The sequence below is a fragment of the Scyliorhinus torazame genome, chromosome 11 (genome assembly GCF_047496885.1).
Source record: "Scyliorhinus torazame isolate Kashiwa2021f chromosome 11, sScyTor2.1, whole genome shotgun sequence".
NCBI lineage: Eukaryota > Metazoa > Chordata > Chondrichthyes > Carcharhiniformes > Scyliorhinidae > Scyliorhinus > Scyliorhinus torazame.
Genome location: NC_092717.1, coordinates 169,581,178 through 169,600,148, shown reverse-complemented (window position 1 = coordinate 169,600,148; position 18,971 = coordinate 169,581,178). Strand labels below are relative to the sequence as shown.

At 50.2% G+C, this 18,971-nt stretch overlaps 1 protein-coding gene across 5 annotated transcripts in view; it reads left to right on the top strand.

The window, feature by feature from the left end:
- Positions 1-18,971, top strand: part of gra (granulito) — a 293,031-nt gene that overhangs the window by 190,775 nt on the left and 83,285 nt on the right. For all 5 annotated transcript variants that reach the window (XM_072467990.1, XM_072467992.1, XM_072467994.1 and 2 more), the window contains one exon: positions 14,854-14,989. In XM_072467990.1, the coding sequence (XP_072324091.1) occupies positions 14,854-14,989 (136 nt within the window). The remainder of the gene's footprint in view (positions 1-14,853; positions 14,990-18,971) is intronic.

The window sequence follows — 18,971 nt, the reverse complement described above, 5'->3', positions numbered from 1 at the left end:
GCGGATATAGTTAGAGTTCATGCCCGCGACATAAGCGTCCCTGATCAGCAGATCTGCATGCTGGGTAGCCGATATCACCCGACAGTCGCAGTTCCGGCAGAGGATGCGCAGGGCACCCAGCAATTCTGTGAGTGATTCCCCAGGACGTTGCCGTCTCATGGCGAGGAGGTGCCTGGCATATACCTGGTTAACGGATTTCACGTATTGTCCTTTTAGCAGCGTTATTGCTTTCGCGTACGAGGGGGCGGCCCTGATGAGGGGACAGACCCTTGGGCTCACCCGTGCGTGGAGGACCTGCTTCTTCTGCCGATCTGTGAGGTCTTCGTTGAAGGATGCGAGTTACGCCTCGAAGCAGCTTAGCCAGTGTTCAAAAGTCTCTGTAGTGTCAGCTGCTTATGGGTCCAGTTCCAAGCGATCAGGCTTGAGTGATGAGTTCATCTTGAGGAGTTTAGTGTATTAAATTGATACACCATCAATAACACACGACGAGTGATGAACGTGACTGAGGCTTTAATACACTAAACAGCAAGCCTCCTGCCTCTGGACCTGAACTGGGTCCGGAGGTGGAGACTTGCCACTTTTATACAGAAGCCCGAGGGGAGGAGCCACAGGCAGAGACAGCCTGGACAAGCCCAGGCATGCACAATACAGTACAATACATATCATGCAATAATGTGGTTTACCACAAGGACAAAGCCTTGTTCTTGGTTATATGCTGAAGGTCACTTTAACTCTCGTTGACTGAGCAGACTGTAGCTTCACAGCTGAAGGCTACTGCTAATAAGGAATTGCCCTTGTTAGTTGTGAGAGCACTTCACAGGTGCAGGTTGTTAATGCTGCTTGTGGCTGCAAATGATTGGAGGCTGCTGTTGCTGTTTCTTCCCTTTTCGGTAGCCAGAAAGGAGGCAATTTTTTCTAAGGTATCTGGGTCCTGGAATACTGGGCTCGGAGACAAATGAGACCAGAAGGCAATCCAGTTTGAAGCAAAAAGACTCACGGGACCTGCTGCGTGACATTGATCCAAGTGGGCCATATGATGAAATGCTTTCACAGATCGCTGATGCTTTTGTTGCTGGTGTGGTATATTCTGCCCTAAAATTACCTTTTTTTAATAATTAGTTGCATTATAAACTTACCATAGTTGGCACTTAGTTTGTTTAAAATGGGCACTGAGTTTCCAGTTACTAGGTAACCTTTAATCTCCCAATATGACAATCAGAAAGTGTGGGTACATTTTCATCCAGGAGTCTGTCACTCATTATACTGTATCAGGATTCTCCAATAACCGATCAAGAACACACATCAGAAGTTTTTAAACGAGTGGAGAACCTATTTAATTTATGGGCCTGGACTACCGCATGTGGGTCAAGAGCATAGTGTTTGTCTTGTTATGCTCTAGGCGTAGCATAAGCGACTTCCTTGTGGTGCACTTGGCAAAGGAAGGTTCAGACGTGGAGATAACTTCAACACATTTATTAAACTATTTACACTTCTCCTACTCAGGTTCGCCACTACTGTTAATCCTTCTATAGCTACTCAGACTGTCTAACCAGTCTGCTACAATCCACGTGGTGGGTGTAATATTGAATTTACCCTGTGTCTCTACTCACTGACTGTCTCCACTGGAAGAGGAAGATCATGTGTGTTGTGTCCTTTATATATGGGTTGGTGTAATGCCCTCCTGTGGTCGTGTCACCTCTGTGTGCATCGTGAATGCCCATTGGTCGTGTACTATCTAACTGTTCTATTGGTTAAGTGTCTGTGTGTCATGTCTCTCGTGCTCCCTCTAGTGTCTAGCTAGTCTACATGTATTTACATTAACCCCTTGTGTCTTTACAGTGATGCATATCACCACAGTGTTGAGATGTTTCTTGGCTCTGCAAACCCAAACTGGCTGAAAGTGGCCGGGAATTTGTGATTTTAATTCCAGGGTGGTGGAGTTGGCACTGTTTCCTCCTGCACCACACCCCTTACAGAATGAGTGCAGAGGTTGCCAGGTGCAGGCCTGGCTGGTCAAAATGCCTGTCTCTGTATTCCAGAACTAAAAAAGCAAAAATTGAAAAATAGTCCTTTAGCTCTCATTCCTCACAATTTCTGACCCCCTCCACACTTCTCATGCCCCATCCATGCTAACCCAAACCACTTTACACTTTACCCACACCCTCATGGCCATCATGCTCTCCATTCCAACCTACGCCCTCTACCCACCCCAACCCTCTATATTCATAGTGTTTTACAGCACAGAAAGAGGCCCTTCAGCCCATCATGTCTATGCTGGCCATCAAGCACTATCTATTCTGATCCCATTTTCCAGCGCTTGGTTCATAGCCTTATATGCTGTCGCCTCTCAATGCTTCTTAAATGTTTCTGTTTCTACCACCCTTTCGGGCAGTGGGTTCCAGATTCCCACTACCTTCTGGGTGAAAAAGGTTTCCCTCAAAATCCCTCTAAATCTCGTGCCTGTCTCTATGCCTCCTACTTATTGAGCCCTCAACTAAGGGGAAACGGTTCTTCCTACCTACCTTACTTTCTCTATATCCTTCATAATTTAATACACCTCGATCAGGTCCCTCCTCAACCTCTGCTCTAAGGAGAACAACCAGCCTCTCTTCAGAGCTGAAACACTCCAGCTCGGGCAACAAGCTGGTGAATCTCATCTGTGCCCTTTCTAGTGCAATCACATCCTTCCTATAGTGTGTCGATCAGAGCTGCACACAATACTCTAGCTGTGGCCTCACGAGCGTTTTATACAGTTCTGTCATAATCTCCCTGCTCTTATATTCTGTACCTCAGCTAATAAAGGCAAGCTTCCCAACTGCCTTCCTAACAACCTTATCTACCTATCCTGCTGCCTTCAGATACTTATGGACATGCACTCCAAGATCCCTCTGGTGCTCTGTACTTCTAGCGTCCGAACGTTCATTTTGTCTCCCCTGACCTTGGTAGTCCTCCCAAAATGCATCATCTCAGGGTTTGCTTTTCAGGGTTAAATTCCATTTGTCACTGTTCTGTTCATCTGACCAGCCCATCTATATGAGACTCTCATCATTGCAACTTGTGTTGGGCTTCACTGGAACATTGTAACCAGCCGAGGACAGAAATATGCCACCAAATACATCTTTGTCTCCAATCCCTTGTCAGCATTCCGAAGAGACCATTCTCTCCATAACACCTTGTTCTACTCATCTGTCACCCACAATACCTGATAGCCTTCCCATGGCACCTTCCCATGTAATCATAGGATATGTAACACCTGCTCCTTTACTGCTTCCCTTCTCACTGTCCAAGGTGAAGCAGCGATTCAGCTGTATTTCTTTCAATTTAATCTATTGTATTCGCTGCTCACAATACAGTCTCCTGTACATTGGGGAGACCAAACGCATACCCAATTCACCATCTTGCTCTAGTGGTCAATTCCTGTCCTTGCTACAGTGTTATGATATTAATAATAATCGCTTATTGTCACAAGTAGACTTCAATGAAATTACTGTGAAAAGCCTCTAGTCGCCACATTCCGGTGCCTGTCCGGGGAGGCTGGTACGGGAATTGAACCCGCGCTGCTGGCATTGTTCTGCATTACAAGCCAGCTGTTTAGCCCACTGTGCTAAACCAGCTCCTATTCAAGTGAGACCTAATGCAAGCTGAAGGAACACACATCTTCCAAGTGGGTATATTACACCCTTCTGGACACAACATTGAGTTCAACAACTTCAGGCCATGAACTCTGTCCTCCATTTTGAATTTAGTTCCTCCAAGTGCCTGTCTGTATCTTATTCTCTCAGGAGGTTTGACCATGTTAAATTGCGCTTAGTGTCCAAACAAGGTTAGGTGGGGTTACTGGGTTATGGGGATAGGGTGGAGGTGTGGGCTTAATTAAGGTGCCCTTTCCAAGGGCTGATGCAGACTCGATGGGCCGAATGGCCTCCTTCTGCACTATAAATTCTATGATTCTATGTTTTTGCTTTCAACAGCACTGACATTCTGCTATTAACACCTTCAGCTATTTGGCTTTCAGACTCTGCTGACCTTTATTTTGCTATTGAGACGTACTCTGGATCAATGCTTTATGTGTTTAGTACTATAATTACTACTCACTTTGTCTTGTGTTCCATGATATGGTGTTAGCACTGCTGCCTCACAGCACCAGGGTTTGATTCTGACCTTGGGTGACTGTGTGGATTTTGTACATTATCCTCGTGTCTGAGTGGGTTTCTTCTGGGAACTTCGGTTTCCTCCCACTGTCCAAATATTTGCAGGTTAGTTGGATTGGCCATGCTAAATAGCTTCTTAGTGTCCAAAGGTTAGGGGGTAAGATTCTTTGATCCTGAGGCTAAGTGTTGACGCCATAGTAAAGGCCGTCGCGTTTTACGACGGCGTCAACAGGCCCCCAGGATCAGCGATCCTCCGCCTCACAGGGGTCAGCACGGCACTGGAGCGACTCACGCGGCTCCAGCTGCCGATAACGGCGTCAAACGGGCGCCGCAGGTCTGTGCATGCACGCCGCGGCCGGCGTGAATTTGCACATGAGCATTACGACCAGCGTGAACTCGCGCATGCGCGCTTGTTGCCTTCTCCGCGCCGGCCCTGACGCAACATGACGGAGAGTTACAGGTGCCCGGCGCGGAGTAAAATAGGCCCTCACCAAGAGAAGCCGGCCCGCCGGTCGGTAGACCCCGGTGGAGGACCCCCAGGGGTCGGATCCCCCCCCCCCTGCCCCCCACCAGGCCACCCCCCCGCAGGATGAACGCCGAGGTCCGCCGGGTAGGACCACAGGTGAACGGCGGCGGCGGGACTCGGCCTATCTAGGCGGCCACTCGGCCCAATGCACATGGCAAATCATTGGGGGTGGGGGCATTCTCCAGTGACCGGAAAATCGGCAGAGCGGAGTCACCGCACCCCCCCTCCCCCCCCCCCCGTAGATTCTCCAACACGGCCCATGTGATCAGCCAGGTCGCCTTCCTAGGCCGACCTCCAGCCCACCGTCATCGACCTCCACTCTGTCGCCAATTATCAATCCCTCCCCTGTCACCCTGTCAGCAGATCTTGTAACCCCCCCACCCCTCTCCTGCTCACCATAACAAAATAACAATCCCAACCCCCATCAATAAAATCACCTGCTCGCCCCCTACTGCACTTCCGGGAGCTAGAGCTAGCCCGCCCAGCTAGGCTGGTAGCCCCCGCCCATATTGCCAAGCACCCTACCCCCCTACCCCCACGGATCCCCCTCTCTCCCCCCCGCTCAATCAGCTTACTTATGTAAACATTACAAACACAAAGAAGAAAATTCAACCCACCATCCCCCATTAAGAACAAAGCTAACCCACAAACAAACCTAAGCAACGGCCCCAAATTTAGTGCAAAAATGGTTCATAACAAACCAGAAGAAAAGAAGTTGAACAAAAGATCTAAAACATGACTACTCGCTCCAAAGTTCAATGTCCTCCACCTCCTGCCTGTCACTTGTCCCTGATAAAGTTCATCGTCTCTTCTGATGATCCAAAATAAAGTTCCTAGTACTCGTACGTGACCCACAAACACGCAGGGTGCACGATACCAAACTTCACCCTCTTCTTAAAGATGGCCGATTTTGCCTTATTTAAGTTCGCCCTTCTTCTGGCCAGCTCTTCACCCAGGCCCTGGTAGACACGCAGCTCACTACCTTCCCATATGCAGTACCTCGTCTGCCTGGCCTACCTCAAGATCTGTTCCTTATCCAGGAATTCGGTGCATTCGTACCAACATTGCCCTCGGCGGCTCGATTCTCTGCGGCTTCCTGATAAGCGCCCTGTCCACTTCCAAGGGCCAAGCAAACGCACCTTCTCCCAGCAACTTCTCAAACATGCGTGCCACATATGCACCAGTGTCCGCTCCCTCACTGCCCTCCGGCAGGCCGACAATCCTCAGATTCTGTCTGCGCAATCAGTTTTTCAGATCCTCCACTTTGTCCTGCAGCCTCTTCTAATGGTCCCTCATCAACTCCATCACCGCCGCCATCACAGCTAGCTGCTCATCATGTTCGCCCACTGCCTCCTCCACCTTCTGGATCGCCTGGCCCTGGGCTTCCCACCTCTGCTCCATGCGATCAATTCCCGCCTTTATTGGATCCGCCACCCTGGCCAGGTCCTCCAGATATTTCTTCCTCTGCTGAGCGAATTTCTCATGTAGAAAGGCAACAAGTTGATCCGTCGACCACTGGGCCGGCAGTTTCGGTCCCTGCCCCTCGCCATATTCTCCTGTATCGCAGGCTCCACGCCAAGTTTCGACGAACGCTCTCTTCTTTTTAGACACTTCTGGTCCAACTTACGTATGCAAACATTACAATCCCCAACAAACGCAAAGAAGAAAATTCAACCCGCCATCCCCCATTACAAACAAAGCTAACCCACAAACAAACCTAAGCAATGGCCCCAAACGTAGTGCAAAAACAGTTCATACAAACCAGAAGAAAAGAAGTTTAACAAAAGAACCCATAAACCAGTGGGGAACTCTCCTCTACTTCACCAGCACCTTGTATTATCGTTCAGATCCACCGTAATTCGGGGGGAAAGGTCCAAGAAGTCCACTACGAGCGGGACCCACCAAATGTGCGACCACTCACCCCATGGCCGCCAGTGGAACCTCCTCTTCCCTTTTCCACCCGTATAAACCCTCTCTTCTGTTTTGAAGAAGAATCATATGGACTCATAATTCTGGGATGAATTTAACAAAAGATTTTAAGTTTATTTGTGGTGTGTTTTGCAGGGAATTTCCCGCCTGCCCTGCCGAGAACCTTGGCAGTGTCACCCGGACAACCTTGCACTGCCATGCTGGCACCCTGGCAGTGCTCCTGCCAGCTTGGCAGTGCCATCTGGGCACCTTGGCAGTGCCAGGGTGGTGGTGTCAATGTGCCAGCTGGGCAGTACCAAGATTCCCATTGTCCAGGGTGAGGGCAAGGGAGCCATCCTGCCCTGTCCTTGACCACCCAGGGGCCTCAGATGACCTGGGAGATGCCTGGATGTGATTCTGCTTGGTCTACATTTGTGTGGACCAGTATTAAACGGTGCCGGGCTGCGGCCTCGCTTGGGAGGCTGGTAGATCCTGGAAGGCCGGTAGATCCTGGAAAAGCTTTTCTACTTAGGTTTAAAACATACTTAGGTGTGTGCCGTTTGGTCCTGCCCCCTTTGGGCGCGATTCTGAATTTGACGCTCGTGGTATGTCCTGCGCGGCGTAAAGGCTGCTAGGAAGCCCGGAGGAGGCCTTTGCCAGGATATAATGGCCGCGTTGCACTCTCACTTGAGCGCTACCCGGCCGGTAGATCATGCCCGTTAACTCTGTTTCTCTCTCCACAGATGCTGCCAGACTTGCTGAGTTTTTTGAGTACTATTTGTTTGTACTCCAGATCTCCAGCATCCATAGAATTTTGCTTTCATTTTGGTATAAGTTAGAATATTTCATTCTATGACAAATTGTGTACAAAAAGCAAGATAAATTGAGGAAAATAAAGTATTGATGAACAAATAGGCAAAGAAAAATTTAGAAAAAATATTTTTTGTCTCTAAATTTGGCAACAATAATTAAAATCTGAAGATATACGATTCCATATATTTAAAAGTAAATTTTCAGTGCCAGAGGGGTATTTTGGTATAAATTAAGATTTACAATGCTGATTTAAACTTACACTTGAATGGACAAGATGTAACTATTTTTAATGTGAGAGTATCTAATGGGTAAGTACAATAACTGCATACCCTTTTATTTGAATGCAAGTCTATCGACAAGATATGGATGAAACAAACCTTTTGGAGGTTCATGGCAACTCAAACAGTAACTTCCTAATTTCCATGTTTACATGTGTGCACATGCCTGAAGCTGCTGTCAGATATGTTCCTTAAAAATGGTGAGCGATGAAGCTTCACCAAGATTTCTGGTGCATCTTTTCAGCCAATGTTTATTGTTGAGAGCATTCAGGCTTAATTGGGGGAATTATGCAAATCTGTAATTCCTTTTTATTTATTTTTGAGATGGGGAATCACTGGCAAGCATGTATTTTTTTGCCGAAACCTAGGTACCTGAGAAGGCAAAATAATTCCGTAGGCAGGTTTTCCAGCACTTCACACCAGCAGGATCCTCTGGTTCCATTGAAGATGACCCCATGCGGTGGGTCCTCCAGTGGCGGAATGGCCAAGCCATACAAAACGCTAATGAACCTCGGTGGAACCAGATGTTCTTGCCAGCAGCCAAGGTGAGTCACCTCCGCCACCAGAAAGCATGCCACAGGGGAGATAGAAAATCCAAGCCTCTGTCAACCAAAACATGAGAGACTGGAACGATAAGTAGGCCAGAGCAAGGGTAGCAGGTTCTCTTCCATGAAAGAAAATCGGTGAACATGTAACGAGGATCATCAGTAGTAACCCACAATTTACCAACTTTATTAAATTGAAAACTGCAAAATGTCAGACATTAGCAGCATTGTGGCAGATGGAAAATTTGAACTACCCCTGTATCACTGATTGGAGTGGCAGGATTAAAGGTACTTGTTGCTGTTCATAAATTGGAAGTGAAGGCAATGGATATGTTTAAAAAGGATTTTGTTTGATCTCTCCAAATTATTTCTCTGCCTTGTAACTTTGGGCATGATTTAATGGATGCGTTGCGTTTAAGCGAGAGCGTGACAAGGCCGTTAAATTATGGGAGAGACCAAAACTGAGAAACAAGCCGGACACCGATCTGTGTGCTATCTAACCTGCCTGCTCCTGTTGGCGAAATCAGGATCCTGCCGTAACGTGGACAGTAACCAATAATCACCACTTAAGCACAATCTCCATACAATTAATGGGGGCAACCCCCTATCTAACGGCCTCCTATGATCTAACGGCCTCCCCAACAAATGGTTATGCAGACGCTGATTATAATTATTATATTAGTACACCTTTTTAAAAACCTAAAACTTGCAGGAGTGCTGCTGCGGGGACCCGAGGAGGTAGTAGCCATTTCGCTCACAGGCAAAGAGCCCATGGGCACTGGGGATGCTGCCCCGAGGCTAGGAGGGGGCCGGGGGAGCCACCAGAGGGCGAGCCTCGGTCGGGGTGAGCCGCCATCAGGGGAAGAAGTGGTTGCGGAGCGGCGGAGTGGCCGGCCATGGCCTGGGATCCCCATGTGCATCCCCGTGGATAGGCCTGCAATATGGCAAGTGGGGGCTATTGCCCAGCATCACAATCAGACCGTGATGCCTGTTTACTGTGCCTGAGCACTGCGGGAGGCATAACCTAGGATGCAGCGGCCAACATCCAATCACCCAGAGGCTGGGCCTCACCACCAGGAACATCTCCCTGACCAGAGAGTGGGCGTTTGCACCGGGGAGGGTCCACGCTCAGTCCAGGTAACATTACGTGCAGGTGTCTGGGGTACATGGTCTGGCATGATGCAACTGGGGGTGGGTGGGAGGAGCAATAGGGGGCATGGAGGGTCCTGGACACCATTGGTTGTCAGTCTCACATCCTCACCAATCCTTTACAGATATTGCACGGGATGGACGATATCTTGGACCTCGCACAACTTGCTCTTGTGGTGCTACTGGCAGACCGGGTGGCTAGATGCCAGAGAAGGCAGCTGCAACAGCGTTGACAGAGGCTCGAGGCAGTGGCCCATGTTCAGAGCCCATCCCGGACTCTGAGGATGCGGCTGCCCATCAGGCCACGGAGGGACCCCGAGGGGGAGGCCCATGGTGGCCCAAGGTGTACAGGCGTCACAAATCTTTTGAACAGATGACAATCAGCGTGTGCCGCAAGAGGCTCTGTCTCAACAAGGAGGGGTCAGTGCGGCATCTGTGCCAAGTCCTTGCGGACATAGGACCACATGAAGGAGGAGGATACTTGCTCCCGGTGACCGTCTAGGTCCATGCAGCCCTGAATCTATATGCCTCAGGATCATTCTAGGGTTTGAGCAGGGACTTGTGTGGCATCTCACAAGCTGCAGCCCACAAGTACATCTGTGAAGTTCCTGTTGGCCCTGGCAACATCTTTGCCATGGAACAGGCCCAACAAGATGCCTGGGGAGCAGGATTCTCCGTCATCACCGGGATGTCCCAGGTCCAGGAGTGTAATAGATGGCACGCATGTCACCATGCGCTCATTGGGCTGTCTTGCAGTGCCCCACATAACAGGAAGGGGTTTGACTCCCTGAACATCCAGCTCATGTGCGACCATCACCTGCAGATCATGCACGTGTGTGCACGCTTCCCAGGGAGTGTGCATGACAGCTACATCCTGGGGCAGTCAGACATCACCGGCCTCTTTGACGACCACCCAAGGATGGCTGGTTGGCTCTTGGGGGATAAGGGGTACGTACCTGCTGAGGAACAAGCTAATGCCCCTATCAACGTTGTGCACCAGGCACTTCACTGCAGTCGCCTCCTAGCAGTGTTGGCCTTGGTGTCATGCATTGCCAACTCCTCTGCCCGTGGCCTCTCGGACTCCTCAAATCATCTATGGACCTGCTGGAGTGTTGCTAATACCCCCCGCTGAATCTCACGGCTGCACCCTATCATCTGCATCAGCTCCGGGTAAACCTGTCCCAGAGGCTCAGCATCTGACTGAGACCCAGCTGGGTCCTGGGATCCAGCAGACCTCCGACTGCTGCCTCGCCTGGGCTTTCCTGCCTCCACCTCCAGTGCATCGGCAAATTTGTGGTGCTCACCGAAATGTGCCCCAGAAGCCTTTCCACTACTCTCACCCACCGAGGTGTGTGTTTCTGTGTTGTTGGGGTCTGAGGATGATAGCTGTGGCATGACTATGATGGGGGCATCCTCGGAGTTCTCTTGGGGGTAGAGGGGAGGGAACCACCCCAGATGGGCCGGCACCTTTGGCTGCAGGTCCTAAGGGAGAATGGACATGTGGTCAGTGGGAGGGATGGGTCAGTCTGTATGACATTTACAATTCATGTTTGACAGGTCATCTGGGTAGGGGCCGGTGGATCCTCACCTCTGCACTGACCTCTACAGTGGTCACTGCTCTGTCCTCGACCACCCCCGTGACCTCCAGGACTTTCTTCATAGGGGCGAGGACTCTGATGTCCGACACTGCCACCCGTCTGGGCCCTCTCTTGTCGCCTGTAGGCCAAATTCCCCTGAGGAGACACAGAAGGGACATTGTTCGCCATGCGCATAATTATTTGTGGGGGGGGTTTGGGGAGTTTGGGGGGTACGATGGCGAGTATAGGGAGGGGGGGCATTGGGGAATATGGGGAAGGAGGGTGAGTATGGGGTGGGGAGCATTGGGGAATATGGGGAAGGAGGGTATGTGGGGGGCGGATGTTCGGGGTCTAGTGGCAACCTACCCGAGTGGCTCGGAGATCGTTGATCTTCTTGCGGCACTGGATGCTGGTCCTCCTGGTCACAGTCCCCGAGCTGACTGCTGCTGCCACTTCCTCCCAGGTGGCAGTGCCTGCCCTGTGGCTGACCCTCTGTGATCCTTGGGGGAACAGGGCAGCCCGTCCGGCCTCTTCCACTTCCAATAGTCTGCCCAGGTTGGCATCACCGAATGGTCTGGTCGTCTCGGCAGCATGGTTGCAAGCTGACTGGGTTGGCTGTGCGGGATCGGATTAAGTGCTGCTCTCCCTTGTTGGTAAGGCTCTAGTGAGTGCGGTCCTGGCGAATCAGTAAGCGGAACCATGATTTTGGATTGGATTGGGTATGTTTATTGTCACGTGTACCGAGGTACAGTAAAAAGTATTTTTCTGTGTTCAGCTTAGAAAGATCATTTAGTAAATGAAAGAAAATATGTAATGGGGCAACACAAGGTACACACAATGTAAATACATATACACCGGCATCGGGTGAAGCATACAAGAGTGTAATATTAATCAGATCAGTCCATAAGAGGGTAATTTAGGCATGTGATCCTGCCCAATGGAAGAAGTTGGAAGAGTGAGTGAGTATGCTACCCGCTTTCCTGAGGCAGTGGGAGGAGCAGATGGCATCAATGGATTGGAGGAGGGTTTGTGTGATGGACTGGGTGATGTTCACAACTCTCTGAAGTTTCATGTGGTCTTGGGCTGAACAGTTGCCATACCAGGCTATGATGCAGCCAGATAGGATAGCTTTCTATGGTGCACCTGTAAAAGTTGGTAAGAGTCAATGTGGACATGCTGAATTTCCTTAGTTTCCTGAGGAAGTAAAAGTGCAGTTGTGCTTTCTTGGTGGGGCGTCCAAGTGGGCGGACCAGGACAGATTTTTGGTGATGTGCATACCTAGGAATTTGAAGCTGTCAACCATCTCCAACTCGGCCCTGTTGATGCAGACAAAGGGTGTGTAGAATACTTTGCTTTCTGAAGTCAATGATCAGCTCTTTAGTTTTGCTGGCATTGAGGGAGAGATTGTTGTCGTTATGCCACTCCACTAGATTCTCTATCTCCCTCCTGTATTCTGACTCGACATTGTTCGAGATCTGACCCACTGTGGTCATGTCGTCAGCAAACTTGTAGATGGAGTTGGAGTCACATTTTGCCATGCAGTCGTGTGTGTATAGGGAGTATAGTAGGGGGCTAAGTATGCAGCCTTGCGGGGCCCTGGTATTGAGGACTATCATGGAGGAGGTGTTGTTTATTCGTACTGATTGTAGTCTCTGGGTCAGAAGGTCGAGGATCCAGTTGCAGAGTGAGGAGCCAAGTCCTAGGATTTGGAGCTTTGATATGAGCTTGGTTTGGATTATGGTGTTGAAGGTGGAGCTGTAGTCAATAAATTGGAGTCTGATGTAGGGGTCCTTGTTGTCGAGATGCTCCAGGGATGAGTGTAGGGCAAGGAAGATGCATCTCCTGTGGACCGGTTGCGGCGGTATGCGAATTATGTGGTTCTAAGCATTCTGGGAGTATGGAGTTGATGTGCCTCATGACCAACCTCTCGAAGCACTTCACTACAATCGATGTCAGGGCCACCGGACGGTAGTCATTGAGGCACATTGCCTGGTTCTTGAAGCAGGTGGGGACCTCGGAACGGAGTAGGGAGAATTTGAAGATGTCCGCGAACACATCTGCCAGCTGGTCCGTGCAAGATCTGAGTGCACGACCAGGGACCCTGTCTGGACCCGTGCCCTCCGAGGGTTCACTTTCAGAAAGGCTGATGTGACTTTGGAAGCTGTGACGGTGGGTATGGGTGCGTCCGGGGCTGCTGGGGCAGTCGACAGGGATTTGATGGTTTCCTGCTCGAACCGAACATAGAATGCATTGAGTTAATCGGGGAGGGGTGCCTGCTGCTGGAGATACTGCTCGCCTTTGCTTTGTAGCCCGTTATGTTGTTTAGGGCTTGCACAACCAACGAGAGTCTGTAAAGCTAGTCTGTGACTCTAGATTGGTCTGAAACGGGTAAGATCCTGGCATGGATAGAGGATTGGGTGACTGGTAGAAGGCAGAGAGTGGGGATAAAGGAGTCTTTTTCAGGATAGCAGCCGATGACTAGTGGTGCGCCTCCAGGAGGAGATGATGAGGAGGCAAACTCCTCCACCCTTTGTTTTGCCTGATGACGAGGTGCGATCTGTCCAGTGAATTGAGAAGCCTTCAGGTTGTATGGCACAGTCCGGTGAGGTAGTGTGAGCCATGCCTCCGTGAAACAGAGCACACAGCAGTCTCTTACTTCACTATGAGAGGTACGTCTAGCGTTAAATTCTTCCAGCTTTTTTTTGATCACTTGAACATTTGCCAGCAGTATGCTGGGAAGAGGAGTCTTGAAGCCACGTTGCTTTAGTCTCTCCTGCAGACCGCTAAGTTTCCCTCGCTTCCTCAGTTGCCGGCTGCTTCTGGATGGGCCCGGAATCTGATGAGAAAAGTCTGACCCTGTGGAAGATAGGTGGTTGCGTCTGGCGGGGGCCGGGGCGCTGGTTTCGTCTTCGGGTTTGCATCTGGCAGACTCTCGGGTGCTGGTTGCTGGGGGAGCATGTTTGTGGTCCGATTGGGTCCCGGCGTTCTGCGAGTACGGGAATACTTTGTGGCGCGTTCGGGTGTGGCGCGTTCGGGTCCTCGCGTGGGGCCTCCGCCATTTTGGGGGTCTTGGGTCGCAGGCAGGGACTTTCTGAGTCAGGTTGGGCCAGGCCCCGTGTTCGCTTCCCTCCTTGGTGGTCTGGTCGGACGCTCCTGGAATTGGGCCTTGGAGTAGGCTTGGTCTGGCCTCCACATGGATTCTTCTTTCCTCCATCCTTGGGTAAGTTGATCATTGGGCAGACCTCTCCGGGTCGGGTCGCTGGACAGGCCTCTCCAGGTAGGGTCGGGCCGGGTCTCATGGTTGGGGGCCGGGTCAAGTGTTCCAACAGCTGGATAGGGTGGTCCGGGGGCTGGCGTCGGTTCCAAGGCCAGGTTGGGCCCTCCGAGGTCCAAGTCAGGTGAAATCGAGGTCAGGGCCGCACTTCCGGCTTGGGCCCCTTCAACTTCCAGGTCGGATCGTGCGAGGAGTTCTGCCGGGTTGGGACGGGTCATTAGGTCCACTCCACAGGCCTCGGAGGATCTTCAAACCTGCGAGAAAACAGATAATAGAAAGGTTAGTGATAGTGTTTGTGTTCTAATTGAGTTTTAAGAGATTAGTACGGTTATAGGAGATGTAAAAAGATGGTTTATGTGAGAGAACTCTCAGAGAGTCGCCACGCTCCGGCGGCATCTAATGGCTTGCAGCGAGAGGATTTGCGGTGTTAGGCCTCGGGGCCTCAATATGTTTTATAGCGGTGACAGCCTCCCCAGGCTGAGCATCGTAAAACTCGTGGCAGTTCCCATTTGCTACCGCACTTAGAAACCTTTTGATAAAATCGCGCCCTTTGTTTTTCTTCCAGCAGACTTGCAGTTAAATGAATGATGCAGCCTATTATTGTAAGTAACCATTGTTTAAAAACTTTCCAGACTATTTCAAGTGGATACACGCAACAGGAAACCAAGTGGAGTGATGCCCCAACATTTAGAAGCAAACAAGATCTCAAAGGACAAGAACGACCAATAGAAAGACGCCATTCTGGTCAGGGAGATGGCACAAAGAAGGGTAAGTAGATTATTTGTATTCCTCGATCGTATAAATCAAGTTTGTGCAACCTTTTTGCATGGGAGATGACAGGCCCGATGCAACGGCTACCCTGCACCCGAAAAGGAGCTCGCCGCAGGGCTGTGTGGCGAATAGAAGCTAAGAGTCCCCGCTCCCGGGATCTGCCCGGCTGGCAAGATCCAACGCGATAACACGAGACGTTGCAATGTAAATCCTGCCCATTTTGGGCAGGCTCACTTTTTAGCAAATCTGCATATTAAAGCAAGACAACTAATGTCACTTTAATGTGCAGATTCCTGAGTTACTCGAGGCGGGACCTCTCCCCTTCATCTCAGAGACCTTGGGCGAGTGCCGTTCAGCACTGATCCCCACAAACTGAGACCAGCCGGATCAGCACCCGTGGGGGTTTCCCAGGGGATTGGAGGGCCCCAGGCGCATGCCCTTTGCGAGGGTGGTACCCTGGCCCTGCTGGTGCCATCTGGACACTCTGGCAGTGTCACCTGGGTGTCCGCTTGGCACTGCTGAGGCTCCAGGCTGGCAGTGCCAGCTGGAAGGGGCACTGCCAGGTTGTCACTGCCAAGCTGGCATTTTTTGTTTGCTGATTATCGGCTGGAGATACTCTGTGCGGATGTTGGGGGTAGTGCGTGCTGGGGCCGCGTGGGGGCGGGGTGAGGGGGGACACTCCCATAGTGTGTTTGGGCTTGAGGGCGTCACGTTTGGGTCGGGGGCCTCAGAGATCGGAGAGTGGAGGAGCTCCTTGGTGTAGAAAACTGGGCCCATGTGCGGCCTCGGCTGCCTGTTCCCCGCTGAGGCTCCTTATTTGACGAGAATGGCGTTGTATTACCATGTGTTTCTCGGTGTTGCCGGGAAACATGCGGCTATACGCGCTCATTGTGGGTCCTTGTTCCCATTTAGTTGAATCTTGCCTGACATTTCCATTTTTTTAAGATCCATGAATTTCAAAAAAAGATCACAATGTAGAAAATAAACAAATTGCTTCGCAAAAATAAAGAAACGCCGAAGCAATAAATTAATTATTTTAAAAAAGAACACTCAATAATAATGACCATTGAGTGCAAGTGTGTGTGTTGGGCTTCTCCCAGTCTCAGGGTGTTTACTCACTCATCCTCACCCACTGAGTGGTTGAGAGTATGTTTGATGTGTAGGGGTGAGGGTAACTGAGATTTATGATGCTGGGAGGGAGACACACGTGCACGCATCCTCACATGCCCTCTCAGCCTCACTCTCTCAGTCGCTCTTTCTGCCTCACTGTTGCTCACACATCCTCTCCAGCTCACCCTCACGTGCCCGCTCTATGCATCTCACTCACTGCTCTCTGCCTCAATCTCACTCACTCGCTCTCTCTGCCTCACTGTTGCACACCCTCTCTGCCTCACGCCTGCTCTCTCTGCCTCACTCGCATTCTCTCTGCTTCACTCCCTCCGCCTCAACTCATTTGCACTCTCTCACACTCTCACAATCTCCCACTCTCATTCTCACATTCCCACAAACGCTTACTCTTTCATTCAGCCCTGGTAACGAGTATCTTCAACCACCCAACTGGGACGATGGCTTCTCCCCAACACAGTGGCCTCTCTCTCTCCCAAGGTCCCCCAGCACCTTCTTTCCCCCTCCTGATCCTGCAGCACCTTCTCTCTCCGTAGGCCCCACAGCACATTTCTTTGGTGAAAGTTTTATGTGCAATTGCCAATTTTTGCCGAATTTGGTGCTCTTCATAATAATCCCCCAGGATTTGCTGGATCTCATCGGTGGCATCGATGTCCACCCTTTCCCTTCCTAGGTACAGAAAGTTCGTATTGTCCTGAGGGCTGAGTCCAGCGATTCCGGTGATGAGAATTGTGATGATGATGATTCCAGGGTTCATCCTATGTTTGTCGTCTGTGGGTGTCCGGGGAGATCAAGCATAGTTTTTGTTATTATTGCACGCCTAATGTCTATTATTTTTTTAATTGTCACAAATTGTTACTATGCGTGACTCCCCCCTTTTTCTTTTAAAATATGTTTTGAAACCAACACAGCCTTTCTATGGCTGAGGCTTGGAGTGGTCGGAAACTGTCTTCGAACACATCAATCTGGAGCACAACTATGCAATGGTTGCGGTTTTGTTTTAACCGGCTGGATTTCAGGGCGGTCAGTTTTATAAAGTTTCGCCCCAGGAGCACAGAAGTTTTCTTAAAGGGCCGAATTTTAGGGCCGCCCGATTTTGTGTAGCAGCAATCATCAATGCGTTTTAAGTGTAAATAGCATGTGGGATCGGTCCTAAGGGACCTCTAAGAAGAGGGGAAGAAAGAGAATGAGGTATAAAACATCAGGGGAGTGACGTTTCATCCCACAACCAAACCGTGGGGTATGGGGTAAGGGTTAGTAGGTTAAGACCTGCCCAGGTAGTGTGGTGTATAAGTAGCCATTCCAGATAGTGGGAGTAAAAGGGAATTGTGTGGGGGTAAGAGAGGTGCTTGTGGGCCGGGGCAGGTGAAGAATGTGTGGGGTCCCCAGGTAGGGCGAGGGTGGTGGAGTAACGGAATTTCCCAAGTGTCGAAGAACAGGACGGCTGTGTATTCCCAGGAGGGCGTCACCTCCTAGGTCGGAACAGAAAGATTGTGATGGTGACCAAGGTTGCGATGGCGACCAGGCAGCCATAATGAACTGTGGGTGTCCAACGACAGACTGTAGATACAATCAGTGAACCATTGGCTGGGCCAGTTATCTGATAGGTGGGGCGGTCCCCGCTGTGCCAAAGCGGAGATTGAAACATATCCAGATGTAAATGTAACAGTACCTCTGATCATTAAAAAATGATCAGATAGTAAATATAATAATGGATCTGTCCACAATGAATATAACCATAAATCTGACCAGTGAAAAAGCATCCGGGCAATGAACATAACAATAGAACTGAGCAGTGAAAACGTGTCCAGATAGTGAACATAAAAATTGCTCTGATTAGTGAAGAGCAGTTGTTGTTACAATGCGTAGGAGATGTGTCAAGCACACTTTGCAGTATAGTTTGGCAGTCCGTGATGGGCGTAAATGTCAGAGAGAAGAGCAGATATAGAACTGTGGGGTGGCACAGCGTGGGTTGGTGCTGGGAATAAAGATGCCTTAGATGATGATCAGTGAGAAGGCGTGAGACAGTTCAAGTTGCAAATAACATGTGGGTAGAAAAGAGAAGGGGTAGGGAGACGAGGATTAAAAGCACAGGAGTGTGCGTGGAGCACAGAAGATGGGGCAGATTCCATCAGAAAATCATGTACCTTGCTTGTAGGGAGGCGTCAGATTGTTATCATCTGGACACCTCAGAATGTTGTGGTCCACACACCTTCGAACACTGCGCTCTGCAGTTGTTCTTGTAATACCCCTAAGAGAGGCTCATCCATGGAATCACTTGCCTCTCCCGCTCGCCAGACCCGCATCTGCCAGTTAGATGTGTTCATTGGATTCAGGGGTACCGCACTCTGATCCTCCAGTCCCTCTTCGATTCTAACCAATCGCTTTGTGAGATCTTGTGTCCATAAAAGAGATTGGGGGGTGAGAGTAACCGTGGGCCGGTGGCCTCCGGGGTTAGGCTAGTCGAAGCAATACTACTGGCTGAATGGGGGAGGTCTTGTAAGTCTCGGCAATCGTTTAATGTGCATAGGTCAACAAGATTGTGTTGTTCAAGTTCAAGTTTGGTGCGAGTACGAGTAGGTGGAGTGGGGGAGCGGGGTGTCGTCTTCTCCCATTGCCAGCGCAATCTGGTGTGTGTAGCTACATTGGGCTCCAGAGGCCTTGAGCTGGTTTATGTGGAACCAACCAGTCTTGCCCTTAGGATATGCTATTTTGTAGACTGAAGGGCTTACCTTGTCTGCAATGGTGTAGGGGCCATCAAATTTGGGGAATAGGAAGGAGCTCAGGTTGTACAGCGAGATCATGACTTGCTGCCCGACTGTGTATTCTACTGGGGGGACCTTTTTATTAAAGT